The sequence below is a fragment of the Chiloscyllium punctatum genome, chromosome 4 (genome assembly GCF_047496795.1).
Source record: "Chiloscyllium punctatum isolate Juve2018m chromosome 4, sChiPun1.3, whole genome shotgun sequence".
Taxonomy (NCBI): Eukaryota; Metazoa; Chordata; class Chondrichthyes; order Orectolobiformes; family Hemiscylliidae; genus Chiloscyllium; species Chiloscyllium punctatum.
In genome coordinates this window covers 34,648,674-34,664,229 of record NC_092742.1, presented here as the reverse complement: position 1 = coordinate 34,664,229, position 15,556 = coordinate 34,648,674, and the positions used below count along the sequence as shown (strand labels likewise).

At 37.8% G+C, this 15,556-nt stretch overlaps 1 protein-coding gene and 1 long non-coding RNA gene across 9 annotated transcripts in view; one reads left to right on the top strand and one right to left on the bottom strand.

Moving 5' to 3' along the window:
• The window catches only part of LOC140476177 (hypoxia-inducible factor 1-alpha-like), a 62,628-nt gene that overhangs the window by 30,924 nt on the left and 16,148 nt on the right, over positions 1-15,556 (top strand). For all 6 annotated transcript variants that reach the window (XM_072568356.1, XM_072568355.1, XM_072568358.1 and 3 more), the window contains 9 exons: positions 1,475-1,620; positions 1,940-2,024; positions 5,542-5,654; positions 8,796-8,998; positions 10,802-10,908; positions 11,253-11,400; positions 11,587-11,798; positions 13,764-14,035; positions 14,839-14,961. In XM_072568356.1, the coding sequence (XP_072424457.1) occupies positions 1,475-1,620; positions 1,940-2,024; positions 5,542-5,654; positions 8,796-8,998; positions 10,802-10,908; positions 11,253-11,400; positions 11,587-11,798; positions 13,764-14,035; positions 14,839-14,961 (1,409 nt within the window). The remainder of the gene's footprint in view (positions 1-1,474; positions 1,621-1,939; positions 2,025-5,541; positions 5,655-8,795; positions 8,999-10,801; positions 10,909-11,252; positions 11,401-11,586; positions 11,799-13,763; positions 14,036-14,838; positions 14,962-15,556) is intronic.
• Positions 5,650-15,556, bottom strand: part of LOC140476178 (uncharacterized) — a 54,881-nt gene continuing 44,974 nt past the window's right edge. For 2 of the 3 annotated variants that reach the window (XR_011960421.1, XR_011960424.1), the window contains exons 2-3: positions 7,974-8,047; positions 5,650-6,666 (exon numbers count right to left, since the gene is read on the bottom strand). This is a non-coding gene — a long non-coding RNA (uncharacterized lncRNA). Of the gene's footprint in view, positions 6,667-7,973; positions 8,048-11,533; positions 11,648-15,556 lie in introns of those variants that run through there. The other variant, XR_011960422.1, reaches the window with a different exon arrangement.

Genomic DNA, 15,556 nt, shown 5'->3' with positions numbered 1-15,556 from the left:
ATAGACTAGGGCTGTTTTCCCTGGAGCGTCGAAGGCTGAAGGGTGACCTCTTAGAGATTTATAAAATCGTGAGGGGCATGGATAGGATAAATTAGACAAGGTCTTTTTCCCTGGGGTGGGGGAGTCCAGAAGGGCATAGGTTTAGGGTGAGAGGGGAAAGATATAAAAGGGACCTAAGGGGCAACTTTTTCAGAGGGTGATGCGTATATGGAATGAGCTGCCAGGGGAAATGATCGAGGCTGGTACTATTGCAACATTTTAAAAGGCATCTGGGTGGGTATATGAATAGGAAGGGTTTAGAGGGATATGGGCCAAGTGCTGGCAAATGGGATTAGATTAGGTTGGGATATCTGGTCGGCATGGACGAGTTGGAGCAAAGGCTCTGTTTCTGTGCTGTGCATCTCTATGACTCTGACTCTAATCCTGGATAGTTGCATGAGAAATGGATAGTGATGAATTAGTGTCCAAGTGAACATTAAATCCCATAAGCCATGGGATTCAAAATTTTCCTTTTTGACTGATAGTACTCAAGCTGGTATCATCTAAAAACAAGTCAATGGTTCATTAATTTCAACAGTGATTTTACAACAGGCAAAAAAGTTCCCGTTTATTTTTTGTTCATTTGTGGAGTGCAGATACTGATGTCTGGGACAGCAATTATTGTCTGTTCCTGGTTGCCATGGTGCAGGGCAATGCCAATAGAAAGGGAGCTGCAGGAGTTTGACCCAATCACAATGAAGGAACAGTGATTTATTTCCAAGTCAGGATGATGAATAGATAGTGTTACAATGTATCTGTTCCCCTTGCCCATCGAGATAACAATGGTTGTTGGTTTGGAAGGACCTGTCTAAGGCACCTTGGTGAATTGCTGCAATGCATCTTGTAGATGGTACACACTGTGCTAGTGTGGATGGAGGTAATGAGTATAGTTGTAGTGATAGTCTAGCAAGCTGCTTTGTCCCTGAATGGTGTCAAGCTTCTTGAGTTTTGTTGGAGCTGCACCCATCCAAGTAATAGGAGAGTATTCTGCTTTGGGAAGTCAGGTAGTGAATTATGCACTGTGGTATTTCTAGCAGCTGACCCGCTGTTTGTCACTTTATTTATATGGCAAGCAAGTGCAGCTGAGCTCCTGGTCAATGGTAACCCCCAAGAGTGATGGTTGTGGGAATTCAGTGATGGTAATGTCAAGGGGAGGTGATTAGATTATCTCTTATTAGAAATGGTCATTACCTGGTATTTGTGTAACGCAAATGTTACTTACCACTTTTCAGCCCAAGCCCAAATATTGTCTGGATCCAGTTTTAGCTGAGTGTCAGTTCTTAACAGCATTTATAATAAAACATTTATTTTTAAGTATGATGTATAAGGTGCGATATAAATGAGAGCTTTCTCTGTGAAAATGAAGTATTTATTTGAAGTTTAAATCTGTTAAATTCCCTTTTAAAATCAAGTTACACTTATCTTGCCTGTGTAGGAGATATGGCGGTGGAAGCTGACCTGGAGGAACAACTAAACAGCTTTTATTTGAAGGCCCTGGAAGGATTTGTCATGGTGTTGACACAAGATGGGGACATGATCTACATGTCTGAGAATGTAAACAAGTGCATGGGACTCACCCAGGTAAAGATGTTCATATTTGTCTACTCTGAATAGGTTTAATATGATTTGTAATACTTTTCAGTGCAAAGGCAGGATGACTAAATGGCAAAAGTTGAAAATGTCATACTTTTAATACTTTTATATTCATTTAGTGGAATAAGTGTTTAACATTTTGAATATCAATTTTTACTCTTTAGCAGTGCCGTAGCCAAATAAAGTTTAGAAAATCAGACTTGTCTAGATAATTTTTTTTGAACTGTGTGTATAAATGCAGAAGCTCTATGTTAACTGCATTTTTGAATACCTGTGACTAATGTTTTTTTTTCCCTTTTGTTAACAGTTTGAGCTGATTGGACACAGTGTTTTTGATTTCACCCATCCTTGTGATCATGAAGAGATGCGTGAAATGCTTTCTCATAGACAAGGTAAGAAAATATGGCATTTTTATTTGTCCTAGGTGTACACAGCTGTTGACTTAGTCATTTAGTTGTACCAAGTCCCTGCCTTCGACACCCAGCAATTCATACCCCAGTCTTTTGCAGTGCTACACATTTATAATTTGTCCTGCAAAATAATGAGTGTACTCTAGCATTCCAGGTTTGTTCAGTCTTGTTAAAGACCTCTGTTTCAACATTCATTTCATGTTGCAAGGAATTTAACATGTTCTTGACTGCACATATAATTAATGCTGCTTTTTGATGGACTAATTTAATGCACGATATTCAAATCTGTTTGAAGATTAGCAGAGAGGAGCAAAGTATTAAAAATCTTGCAGGCAAGAGAAGGCACATGAAGGTGGTGGAGAAAGGTGGGTAGACCTCAGGAATGGCTGACGATCAGTCGAGGAGACCTCCATGCTTGGCATCAATCCAATGTTTATGTTGCTTTAGGTTCGGGAATAGTGCAGCCATATGTCCTAACACTAGAGTTGAACTTTGGCCTCAACGAGAAACCATATTTCATCACTATCAATGTTCTATTATTGTCAAAATAATTTCTTTTGATTTTGCCATTTGGTATACATTTATGACCACTTTTTTTTTGTATTTGGTACTAAATAGTTATTTGCAGTTAATCTTTTATACACCTTATTGGCTCTTCAATGTTGTACTTTAAGAAGCAAAGCTACAAGCTAGTTCTGTACCTAACTTTCAAATCTGGCCTTTGTGCTCTTGGTAAAGAATGTATACAGCTTTAACTTCTTGCCTCGTAAATGCTGGTTGGGGAAGTGAGGGCAGGAAAGAGAAAGATGCACATGGCTGATTTTAATGGGTAAACCTTATGTACAGTTGCGAGGTTAATGACTATAACAACGTGCTTTGATTAAACCTCTGGAGCTCAGTGTGTGCTATTAGTGATATTTGTCAGGTTTTTTTTCCTGTTATACAACCAATCCATCTGTAAGTCAGTAGTAAAGCTGTTTGACAGCTGATCACATTGGCTAAAAGAACTCCTAACTTTAAATTGCTGTAAGCAACTGTAACTACATATTTATGATTGAGGCCCAAGTTCGAGTCTGGTCAAAGCAAAGGTTGGCATTGCAACCACGTTATTTATCTCTTTGACAGAGCATATCAAGTTTCTTCATATCTAGTTTGCATTGCACGCAGACAATAGTCTCAAAATGGAGTTGAGCTGAAGCCCAGACTCTGTTGAATTATTTGATTAGATTAAAATTTAACTTCACTTTAGCCTTTTGGAGTTTGAATGTCTATTGGATTCTTGCATCAGCATTTCTAATTAGCTGCTCAATCTGCATCTGCCTAATGCCTTGATCATGAAAGGGAGACAATGGCTGAGTGATATTATTGCAAGATTTAGTGCAGAAACCAGCTGATGTTCTTGGGACCTGGGTTGAAATCCTGCCATGGCAGATAGTTAGTTTTGAACCCAATTTAAAAAGTGCAAAATTAAGAATGTACTGATGACCACAAAATCATTGTTGTTTGTCATAAAGATCCACCTGGCTTGCTAATCTTCTTCAGGCAAGGAGATCGGCCAAAATCGGAAAGAATTGCAGATGCTGGAAATCAGAAAGCAAAACACAAATTGCTTTAAAAAAATTCAGCCGGTCTGGCAGCATTTGTGGAGAGAAAGCAGAGTTAACATCTTGGGTTCATTGAACCTTCAGAACTGATGGTACCTAGGACAAGGTTGGGGAGGGGAGCGGAGTTAAAAATGGAGTGAAAGGTAGAGAGAGAAAAACATTGGACAGACCCAAAGGTGTGGGTAAAGGTTAGCCCGGGAGAATGTCATAGTCCCCACTCACAGCTATTCAAAGAGTTATGTTGAAGCAGCCCATGTGATAATAACAAGGCTTGATGTGTGGAGTTCAGGGGAGGCGCTCAGTCCCTAAAATTGTTGAACTTAATATTGAGTCCAGTAGGCTGCTGAGTTCCCAAGCAAAAAATGAGCACTGAGCTTCACTGCAGCAAGCCTGAGACAGTTGTTGGTCAACGAACATGATGGTATGTTGAAATCACAGGCAGCTGGAATCTCCGAATCACAGTTGCAGAATTCTTGTAGAACACTTGCATTCTGTCACCCCGTTTGCATTTCGTTTTCCCCAGTTAGAGGAGACCACTTTGTAAGCAGCAAATACGCTAGACTAGACTGTGTGAACTGCAGGTAAAGTGCTGCCTCACCTGGGAAGTTGTGTTTGGGGCCTTGGATGGTGAGGAGGGAGAAAGTACTCTGGCAGATGTTCTATCTTCTGTGATTGCAGGGAAGGTGCCGTAGGGGTGTGAACATTTTGGGAGTGAAGGAAGATTGGAACAAGATGTCCTGGAGTGAATGGTGCTTGCATAAGGCTAACTAGGGAGGGGAGGGAAGGGAAATATGGTGGTGGCATCACACTGGGGGTGGTGGGAAGTAGCACCTAAATGATCCTATGGATGTGGCTGCTGGTGAGATGAACAATGGGAACGGTGATGGTTGTTTCATGTGACTGTGGGCCTGTCAATTGCTCTGGGGAATCCTTGGTTGAAAAAGAAGGTGGACATTCCTGAGGCGTCCTTGTCAGAACAGATGCAATAGAGACCGAAAACTGGGAGAACGTAATAGATTCTTTACAGGAAGTAGGGTGTGAGAATGTATAGACAAGGTAACTGTGGGTGTCATTGGGTTTGTAGTGGAAATCTGCCATCCTCATCTGGTCTGGCCTACATATAACTGCAGACCCATAGCAATGTGGTTGACTCTCAACTATCCTCTGTACAATTAGAAATGATCAATGAATGCATGCTGGCCTAGCCAGTGATGTCCATATCCTGTGAATGAATTTTTTTTCCAAAAGTAGTCTGATGCCATGGGATAAATTTTGCAGTGAATGACTATCTGAGCTGATGTTTATTTTGGTATTTGGCCTTTTTTTTTACTGTTATAGAAATTTAAATGAATGCTCATTGGTTACATGGGATTAGTAGCATAGAAATACTGAAACAGGCCATTTGGCCTAAGTAGTTCATGCTGGTGTTTCTGCTTTATTTGTACTCCTTCCACCTTTCCTTAACTAAATCTGCTGCCATAATTTTCTGCCTCTGTGCTTTTCTATCTATGCCCAAAATGTCAACTCTCCTGTTTTTTGGATAGTGCCTGACCTGCTGTGCTTTTCCAGCGCCAGACTCTAACTCTCCGGTGTGTGCAGTCCTCACTTTCTCTCTGTGTGGGCTTAACCAGGTTGAATATAGGTTTAGAAATAAAGCCTATTGCTTGATTTTTTAAAAAAATGATTTTGTTAACCTGTGCTTTTAGTGATAATTTAATAAAGCAAGGTTAGGAATGTTTGTTTTTAATTGTTTGGCAAAAGAAATGTAGAACAAGAAAATTCTGTTTACTTTTTTGATCCAATAATTTATTTTGTTTTAAACCTGGTGGTGTTATTTTGATTACTTGAATTTGCCAAGTACATATTAGTAACTTATTGTCATTCCTGCAATTTAGGACTTCTGAAGAAGGGGAAGGATCAAAACACTGAGCGCAATTTCTTCTTAAGGATGAAGTGTACTTTAACAAGCCGAGGACGTACTGTTAATATCAAGTCTGCAACATGGAAGGTGAGAAGCTTGTTTGTAAGATCATTAAATTAACAGTTTTTAATATTTATTCTTTTATGGAATCTAAGCATCACAGGCATGACCTGTATTTATTGTCTGTCCCTCATTGCCCTTGCACAAACGCAGGTCAGGAAGACTGCTCAACATCACCTTTCCATGTGATGTTTGGTAGAACCACAGTGCTACAAGGAAAGGAGCTTCAGGATTTAGAACTAGCAGTAGAGGGAGATTGCAACATATTGCCAAATTATCAGTGTGTTCCTGTGCATTTGTTGTCCCTGTCTTTCATTTGATCTTTGACTTTCTCTGACTTGAAATGTTGTGTAGTTCAGACCTTGCTTTCTTTGAGAAAGCGGTAAGCCCATTACATGGTAGACCTTGTGATGCAAAAAATGATTGACAGACTATTGGACGAGAAGCTATAATTTAAATTCAAAGTTCTGAAACTAAATTCTATGGATAAAGAAGAAAATTAGTTGATGGGGGTAAGATGTGATATTGTAAAATGTAACAAATTGCAGAAAGTATTTGGGCAAAATGATCTCATGAAATATAATGAAGCTAAATGTAAAGTTTGCACATTGTGGGAAAATTCTGACAAACAGGCATGGTGTTGCTGTATCTTTGGAAGGGACTTTTTTATTATTCATTAGTAAGATATGGGCATTGCTGGCTGGCCAGCATTTTTTTTTGCCCATCCCTAGTTGACCTTGAGAAAAGTGGAGATCTCTGAAAGGCATGCTCCGCATCAAGTCTGCTAGAATTCAATGTAAAGAAATAATCAACCGAGCTGTTTGGCTATTGAACACTAGATCTACAATGGAGGATAGGCAGTAACAACTGCTTCTTGACCAGTTCTAGTTGCCTAGCATGGTTGCTAATTGGATTGGAAGTTTTATTAAGTAGAACCAAGAGTTCAAACTTCAGAATCTGAGGTACTTCAGCGATGTTTTTGTTGCCAGTAATTACATTTAGACAGAAATTGTGGTGGGAAAGTGAGGTCTGGAAGCATCTGTGGAGGGAAAGCACAATTAATGTTTCCAGTTCAGTGACACTTCTTCAGAACAATTCACATGAGAACCACCTGACCTTCAACCTAATCCCATTTACCAACAATTGAAATTTATAATGTGCGAGGTGCTCATTGGGGTACGTTTTAAAGTATGTGATACAATTCACCTCTACCCTCCAAGGCAGCGCAGTCCAGACTGCCGCTGCCCTCAGGATAAAAGAAGTTTTTTTATTCCTGTTATACCCCACTCCCTCAAAAAAAACCATTGAATCCGTGTCCCCTTGTAACTAACCCTTCAACTAAGGGAGCAGTTGCACCTTATTCTGCTCTTGTACACCAGAATCAGAATGCCACATAAACTTCTCTGCTCCAACAAATACAGCTGAAGCCTATCACAACATTTGTCAACTGGAATTTTCCATCAGTCTGCATCTCCTGCAGTGCAATCATATCTTTTCTGTAATGTGGTGACCTGCATACAGTACTCTGTAGTTTACCAATATTCTATCATGACTTCTCTACTGTTGTAATTTTATGTCCTGATTAATAAAGGCAACTGTTCCACATTCCCTTCCACCTTCAGTGATCTGTGGACAAACACACCAAGGTCCCTTTGTTCTACAGAATTTCCTAATGTCGTGCTGTTCTTGTCAAATTATTCCTTCCAAAGTGTATCAAATCACACTTTTCAGGGTTGAATTCCATCTGTCACTTAACTGCCTATTTGACCAACTGCTTCATTTCATCTTGGAACCCATGATACTCAACGAGGGTGCAGTTGATGTAGTTTATATGGATTTCAGCCAAGGCTTAAACAAGGTCCTACTTTGCCTTCATGATAAGTTTAATACACTTGGGATGCAGACTAATTTGATAGAAGGTGCTGACAGATAGCTGCTTTGTTTAACCACCTGACCAAACCTTGTGTCATCCGCAAACTGATCCAGCCCTCCACACAGTCACCCATGTCTTTCCTTCCTTCCTTCTGGCCACTTTTTCTGTGGTGTGACTGCCTCCCTGAACATGCTATTCACAATGCGTCAGACTTGCAGATGCTCTACTGTGTCCCCAGCCACATTCCAGCTCTGAAACCCAAGTTTCCAGCAGCTGGAACTGGACACGCTTTCAGCGCACATGCTGGTCCCGCGCACTAGAAATGGAGCAAGAGGAGCAGACCATGGCTTTAAGTTCTCCTGCCATGTCTGAACCTTCATAGACTTTTCTAAAAACAAAGCCAAGTCAGGCCCTACCTTTGCTTAAAGACTTACAAGATAATAATTTGTAAAAACCCACCAGCATTTACTCACCAATTAGCTGCTCCCATTGGTTCCACGTCACTTTCTGAACTGTAACGCCTGGTCTATTTATGCGTCAATGCCTCCTGTGGAAGCAGTAAGGCAAACAAGACATAGCAATGCCTCCCTTCCATAAATTCCCTCACTCATCTCAACTCCTCCAGCATTTCATTCTTTGTAGCTAGCATACTGATTAATTCCTAAGTTGGATTTTAGTCTCTGGTTTCAGATGAGCAAATTGTAAGACTCTACCATTATTTTGATTGTTTACGACATCAAGGAATGAAAATTACCCAAGATTGCCTCTTTTGGTTATTATTTAATATCCCTTGCTGAAAAGTAACAAGTGAGGATAGGAATTCATTTTCTGAATAAACAACTGTCATTTGACAAAGTAAAATCCAGTTCATTGATTTGTCTAAGTTAGGAATGAGTTGAAGGTATTCCTTCTAAATTGTCCTTCACCTTGAAATGTCAAGAACAATTATTACTTGATGAGCTGGTGGAAGAGATTCTATAGCAAATGCTCGGGTTAAGTTGATATTTCCTCGTATGTGAAGAGTTACTGCTTCCCTAAAACTGCCTAAGAACTTCATGAACTGATACAGACTGACGTAAGTTCTAAGACATTAGAGTTAAAGAGAGAATCTTGGTAGTTCTTGTGTAGGAAGCAACAAATTTCTTTTGTTTTTTTTAAAAAGAAGGTTCTTACTGACGAGCAAAAATTCTGATCAAGACATATTATAGTCTGCTTCACAAATGTTACTAAATTACTTAGTTTTTGTAGTTCCCAGGGTTTTAAGTACCTCATTAACTAACTTTCATTATCTTTAGGTCCTACATTGCACAGGACATATTAGAGTATACAAATCCAGTAATGAGCAGACCCATTGTGGTTACAAAGAGCCACCCATGACCTGTCTGATTTTGATCTGTGAACCTATCCCACACCCCTCCAACATAGAGGTACCACTAGATAGCAAGACATTTCTGAGTCGTCATAGCCTGGATATGAAGTTTTCTTATTGTGATGAGAGGTGAGTTGTGAGACTTTGGAATCATTTTCAATTCTACATTTTAAGTTTTTCTGTCTGATGGGGGTAAAAACCTATTGTTCAATTAAAATTTATCAAGGTCTTCATGTGAACAATTCAGATATGCCCAAATTCTCTCCTGATGATAAAGATTTTTTTTCAGTTAGAGAAAAAAAAAAGTAACAAGAAAAATAATTTCTCAATGAAAATACTATTTGGAACTCAAAAGGATGAATATCAAAAAGCAATTAGTTAAAACTGTTTAAATTTAATTTCCCTGAAAAGGCAAGACTTATTCTATTGTTTTGTTAAATCTAGTTTCTTGGCTTGCCAATAGTTTGCTGTAAGCCTAACTGGCATTTTGAAGAAAATACAATCTCTTGCTTATAATATTTTCTTTGAGCTTGTAGCGCACAATTTCTATGCTTAAAATGAGTAAGGCAGCGATTATCCAATGTCTCTAATTATTCCAAAAATAACTATCCAAAAAATCAAAACCTCACTTCTATTTTAGTTTGTTGCTGTAAGTTATTGGGTGATTCGCTTGTTTCTCACATGTGTTAATAGAGGTGGAGAGTGCTTTCAACTGAATCACTTAATTGTATTCAACAAAATAACTGATGTATGGTTAAATAACCATTGAAGAATTTAAAATCTTAACTTGCGTTCATTTCTCTTCAAACTTGTATACTGAATTATAATTGGATTGAAATATATACACTTTACATAATGAGTTTGTTTCATAAATTAACACTGTTTTAAGTCCTCTCCATAAATCTTAAGCATATTCTAAAGGAGACTTGAGTTTATGTAGCACCACATCCCATGCTTTATTAGTAATAATGTATTATAAATGTAGTCACTGTTATAGGAAATGTAGCAACTAAGTGAATCTTTTCGCATTTTTTTGAGGTACTTATTGAAAAAGGACAGTTGGTATAACTTCAGTCGTTTCATTTGAGCCTATGCTGTTGGATCTTTTAGTTGAACCTGGAGCATTAGTTTAACGTCACTTCTGAAAGAAGGCACCATGTAGTACTGCACTGGAGTGACATGTAGATGTTTGTCTAAGTTACTGGAACTTGGAACCCTTAGCCTTCTGACTAGATAATGCTGCCAACTTGGCCAGCACTTATACCCAAAAAACTGATGTTGGAGTAAAACCCTGCACATTTATGTTTGCATATTATTACACTAAGCACGTGCTACTAAATTATAAGATTTGAAACTGCATTTTTCACTAGAGATTGAATTTAGGTGAAAATATTGCATATCTGAACAGTTTTTCCTTCCTTGTCTTATTATTGATCTGTAGGTGCCATGAGCAGTCAAAGTTGTGGAATTTAATGATACTTTCAGCTGTTTTGTTTTTTAAAAACTTAACATTTGGAGAAGAATAGAAAAGTACCATATTGTATAGCTTTATAAAGCCTTTTGTAGAAACAAATTTAAGGTAATTTAAGTAAAACATCGGAAATTCTTCACTGATCTCCTAAAGTACTTGAGCTAGCTGAAGGAGAAAATACTTAAAGTTTTTATAACAGTCTTCCCTTCTCTCAATCAAGTAATCTTCAATGTCTTCTTTGTTTTGAATGTAAATTCTGAAATTATAGATTCACAAGCTGATTGGGGGAAAAAAATTATGCTCCCTCAATGTAATCTTAGAAAGTTCTGATCAGTATGTCTAACCTGACAATGGATGAAAGAAATGCATTTATTTTACATCATAACAGTTTCATAGTGAACATCAATTGATTTTTTTTTTACTGTGTGTGTGTGTGTATATATATAACTTTTAATATGCAGAATAACTGAATTAATGGGATACCAGCCAGAAGAATTGTTGGGCCGCTCTGTCTATGAATTTTATCATGCATTGGATTCAGACCATCTGACCAAAACCCATCATGACTGTAAGTTATTTTTTCAAATAATTTTCTCAATATTATTCTCCTCTCAGAATCCTTATTTAGACTGTTTAAAGCATATCAAACACCTTTGCCAGTGTCTTCCTGAGAAATGTCATTGTGGTGAAATGTACTTAACCTAGTTGAGTTTGATGCTGCACACTTAGGCTTCTAGTAGCATTCCATGCATGGCATTTGAGTACTTGCTCTCCCTGTCATGAGTACTGCACTGTATAAACATGTAAGTTGTCTGTGCTCCCTACTGTGAAGTGCTGGTCTTAGCTGAAAATGCTCTGTGTGCTTATAAATAATAATTAATACTACTTTTTTTTATACTTTGCTTGTTTTAGTATTTACTAAAGGTCAGGCTACAACTGGTCAGTATAGGATGCTGGGCAAAGAAGGTGGCTATGTTTGGGTGGAGACACAGGCCACTGTGATCTACAACAGCAAAAACTCCCAGCCTCAGTGCATAGTCTGTGTAAACTATGTTTTGAGGTAAGTGTCTAATGGGGATCTTGTGTGGTCAAGATTATTTTGAGAAAGTATCAACACATTAGAATTAAATAACTTGTATAACATTTGCATAATTATCAATATATATTGTACATGTGATTGCACAAGCACCAACCTAGTGAAATCTTCTGTTGGGGGTAACTTGTCCTCTTTTTATTCCACCCTCAGTGGTTTAGTTGAAAAAGAAGTGATTCTTTCACTGGATCAGATTGAATGTGTACCTGTCGAGAAACCTGAGGAACCTAGTAAGCATCCTGTTTCATCCACAAATGAAGAGACCAATAACCTTTTTGACAAACTGAAAGAGGAACCAGAGGCTTTAACTCAACTTGCACCAGCTGCTGGTGATACAGTTGTCTCACTGGATTTCAGCCCCTCAGGTTGGAAATTGTTGCTATGTGTCATATTAATGCGTTTTTCATGTCTAAATGTCTGCAGGAGTCACTGTTTGTAAAAAACCTTACCTTGGAATCTAGTTCAAATTCCAAGGTATTATAACACACTCTTATCGGTGTCTGAAGAAACAAAACAAGCAATTATTAACAACTTGCATTTGTATAGCACCTTTGAATAGAGTGAAATATCCCAGTGTTATGTTGTGAGAGGGATTAGAAATTGACCACTAATAATTATCAGCCTTGGGAAGGATAATTTGAAGTAGGTTTTGCATTGGTCTCTGAAAGTGGTGAAAGATACATTGCAGGAGCATTGGGATAACGTTCCAGAGTGCTGGATTGTAATGGCTGAAATCTGTTGTTGTGATAAATTAAGAAACTAACTGAAATTAGAGTTGAATACATATCGGGAGGGATAAAGCAGGTTCCTGGGATTTGGTAGAAAAAAACCTTCAAAAGGAAATTCAGTTAGGTGTGTTGAGAAACAGATGAGGGTGAGTAGGGATAGAGTATTAAGGCAAATTAAATATAACATTGTGGTGAATGAATTGGACTGAAGGTTTGTCAGCGTAAATCTTAACATTGGTGACAGCATTGAAGATGTTCAGCGTGAAATGACAAGTACTTTGAGAATCTGCGCAGCATGAAACGTGCCGTGATGGAAAGCCACAATTCTGCTCACCGTTAAAATTGACCTGCAAGAACAGTTAAATGATTAAAACTGGGACAAGATTAGCATTATTAAACAAAGGGCTATTCAGGTCATTCAAACCTTCTGTCTGAGAGATCAGCCTGAAGAGTTAACAGTTGTAGTCTTTAGCATGGTAAATAGAGGGGAAAAGCTGGACATCTTTGGTATGTGTATGCAACATGACCTGATGTTTATTCATGATGGAACAGGGAGCAAGATTGAACTTGAGGGTCCAGCAATTGAGGTACAAACCATACTGACAAATCAAAAAATGATATTTCTGGTAGCAAATAAATGACGAGGCCTGTGTGTTTGAAAGGTCAAATATCTAGTTTTTGCTGAATTAGCTTCATGGTGTGAAGAAAAACTTCATCCATATAGATACTATTTAGTAAGCCTTGATAGAAATGTTTAGTTTTAAACTTGAGAATGAGATTGGGTTTGATTATCATGGAAAAACATCCAGTTAATAACTGCTGTCCCAGCTTGCATGCAGAGCTGAGAGGGATTGAAAGAAGATTTTCATCCCATTTTTCTTCACTGCTTTTTAATATTTTATAATTTGTACTTTTGGTTCTCATGTTCAGTTCTATTTATCTCATTCGGCGTATGTCCTACTTTCCTTTGCATTCAAACCTTTTTGCTTCATTGTCCACAAATCTGCTAGCTTCTGTAAAGTTGAATATAGGTTATAGAAAAAGTGTACACTTATAATTTCTACAGTGGAGCCATGGGAAAGTTCAAGTGTTCCCAAACTATCTCTACAGGATTCAACTTGATGAATGAAAATCTTATTCTAACTGAAAACCAGTTAGTGCCCTTCAACTATATTGTAAAGATATTGAATGAAAGAAAATTTGCATTTATTGAAACTTCCATGACCTCCAGAGATATAAAGGCACTAGTCATATGCACTGTTCTTAGTTTACAATAGCAGTTTAACTTCAAGAAAAATTGGTAGTCAAGCAAGATCTCAGAGCAATAATGGCCAGATGATTGATTTTAATTATTTTGGTTGAAGGATCAATACTTAATGAAGGAATAGTGAAAGAGGTTTACGTTCAGATTCACAGTATTCAACTTAAAGGGATGTGTATTCTAAATTACTTTCTCATAATTGTGTCATTTTAATTAGCTTCAAATTCACGAAACTACAGTCAAATCTGAACAAACCAAATTCTGAGAACTTGGTTGTTGACAGGATGAATAAGAATTTATAGATTCAATAAGATTGTAAAATTAACTTTTTTTGAATTCAGAAATGCAGCAGTTTAATGAGGTCCCACTGTACAATGATGTTATGTTGCCCTCCTCCACAAACCAGAAGACTGTAGACATGGCACTGTCGCCTCTGCCTCCCTCTGATGCAAAAAAGCCACTATGTAGTAGCACAGACCCGGCCTTGAATTTGGAATCCATCATCAAGCTTGAAACAAATCAAGAGTCAATGGAATTTTCGTTTGCCATTCCACAAATGAATGAGCAGTCAAGCAGCTCTTCCTGTCCTTGCACCAGTCAGAATTCACCGCAAGTAAGTCTCTTATTAAATGTTTGTAAAACAAATTATTAAACCTAAGCAGTAAAATAACTCAGTTTTTTAACATCAATTTTTAAACGTTGTCATGGGATGTGTACATCACTCAAATTTTTTTCCATCCCTAATTGCCCTTGAATTTGGGAGCCTTGCTTTGCTGTTTCTGTGGATCTGGAATCACAGACTGGACCAGATAAAAGTGGTAGATGTTTTCCCCCCACAGAATATTAGTGAACCTGATTTTATAATAATCAATGATGATTTCTTGGTCACCATTATTGTGATTCATTGTCATTTGAACCTGTATCACCAGAACATCAGTCTAGCCCTGTAAATAACATTACCACCATGTAATTGTCTATCCTTAAATTATAAAAGTCTGTAACCTTTGGTCTGAGCTGTACTTCATGCTCGCAATGAAATGAATATATTGAGGGCAGGGTTGATTTCATTCTTTTAAACCTCCCCCTTACTGCTAGTATTAACTTGGCAATTATGAAGAGCTGGATGGCAGCATTAGGAAAGTAGCACAAAGCCCAACAATTTGTTGCTCTCCCTGCAACAGAAGATGTCCATATTTGAATTTTAAAGTTTAGGCCGTAGATATTTTCTAACCTGTTGAGATCTGTTATTAAATATCTTTGGACCAGATGGGATGTGAAACCCAGGGTTTGTGGCTCAGAGGGAAACAAACTACCACTTCATCACAAGAGCCTTAGAGTTACGGTTCTGTGCTGTATAGTTCCTGATTAGATTTATAAATAAACCATTGGAATGCATTGTATTATTTATTTTCACAGCCAAGCAGCCCTTCAGATTACTGTTTTAATGTGGACACAGACATTTCCAATGAATTCAAACTGGATATAGTGGAAAAGCTTTTTGCAATTGACCCAGAGGCCAAACACCCATTCTCTGTTCAGGTATGATATGACAGTTCTTCATAGGAGATTTGTCTATTAAATATAAAGGGGAACTTTTGATTTCAGCTGTACTATACCATGGTGCATTAATAAAATAAACTCAGATTGGGATATAGATAAGGAAACCCAATAGTATACGTTTCCCTACACTAGAGCTTTTTTCCAGCATGAAGGAGGAATTTGGTTCTGCAAATTTTGGCTCAAGGACCTGTTAAATTCAGAACAAATAGGGAGGCACAGAAACATTACAGTATTTGGTAAAGGTGTACAGGAATGTACTTTTAGTAGTTTATTGGATCAGAAAGAAACATTTTGGTTTCCCCCAGCACACAGTTATGCTGTATAAACATTTACTTTATGGATCTAGCTTATTTGCCTCCCTTTATCCATTGTCAAACCATGGAATAAAATAAAGAAAAAAATTATTTAAAATGAAGACATGCAGCCTCCATAAAAGGTTTGGCAAGCTTGCATCATTTCACCTAATCATGTCAACAAACTTAATGACAGATCCATTATCAAATTTGGTTTCAGTTCTGTTTCAGCTTAAACTGCAAAAATTGGTGAGTTTAGTTAAAGATTATTCTATGCTGAC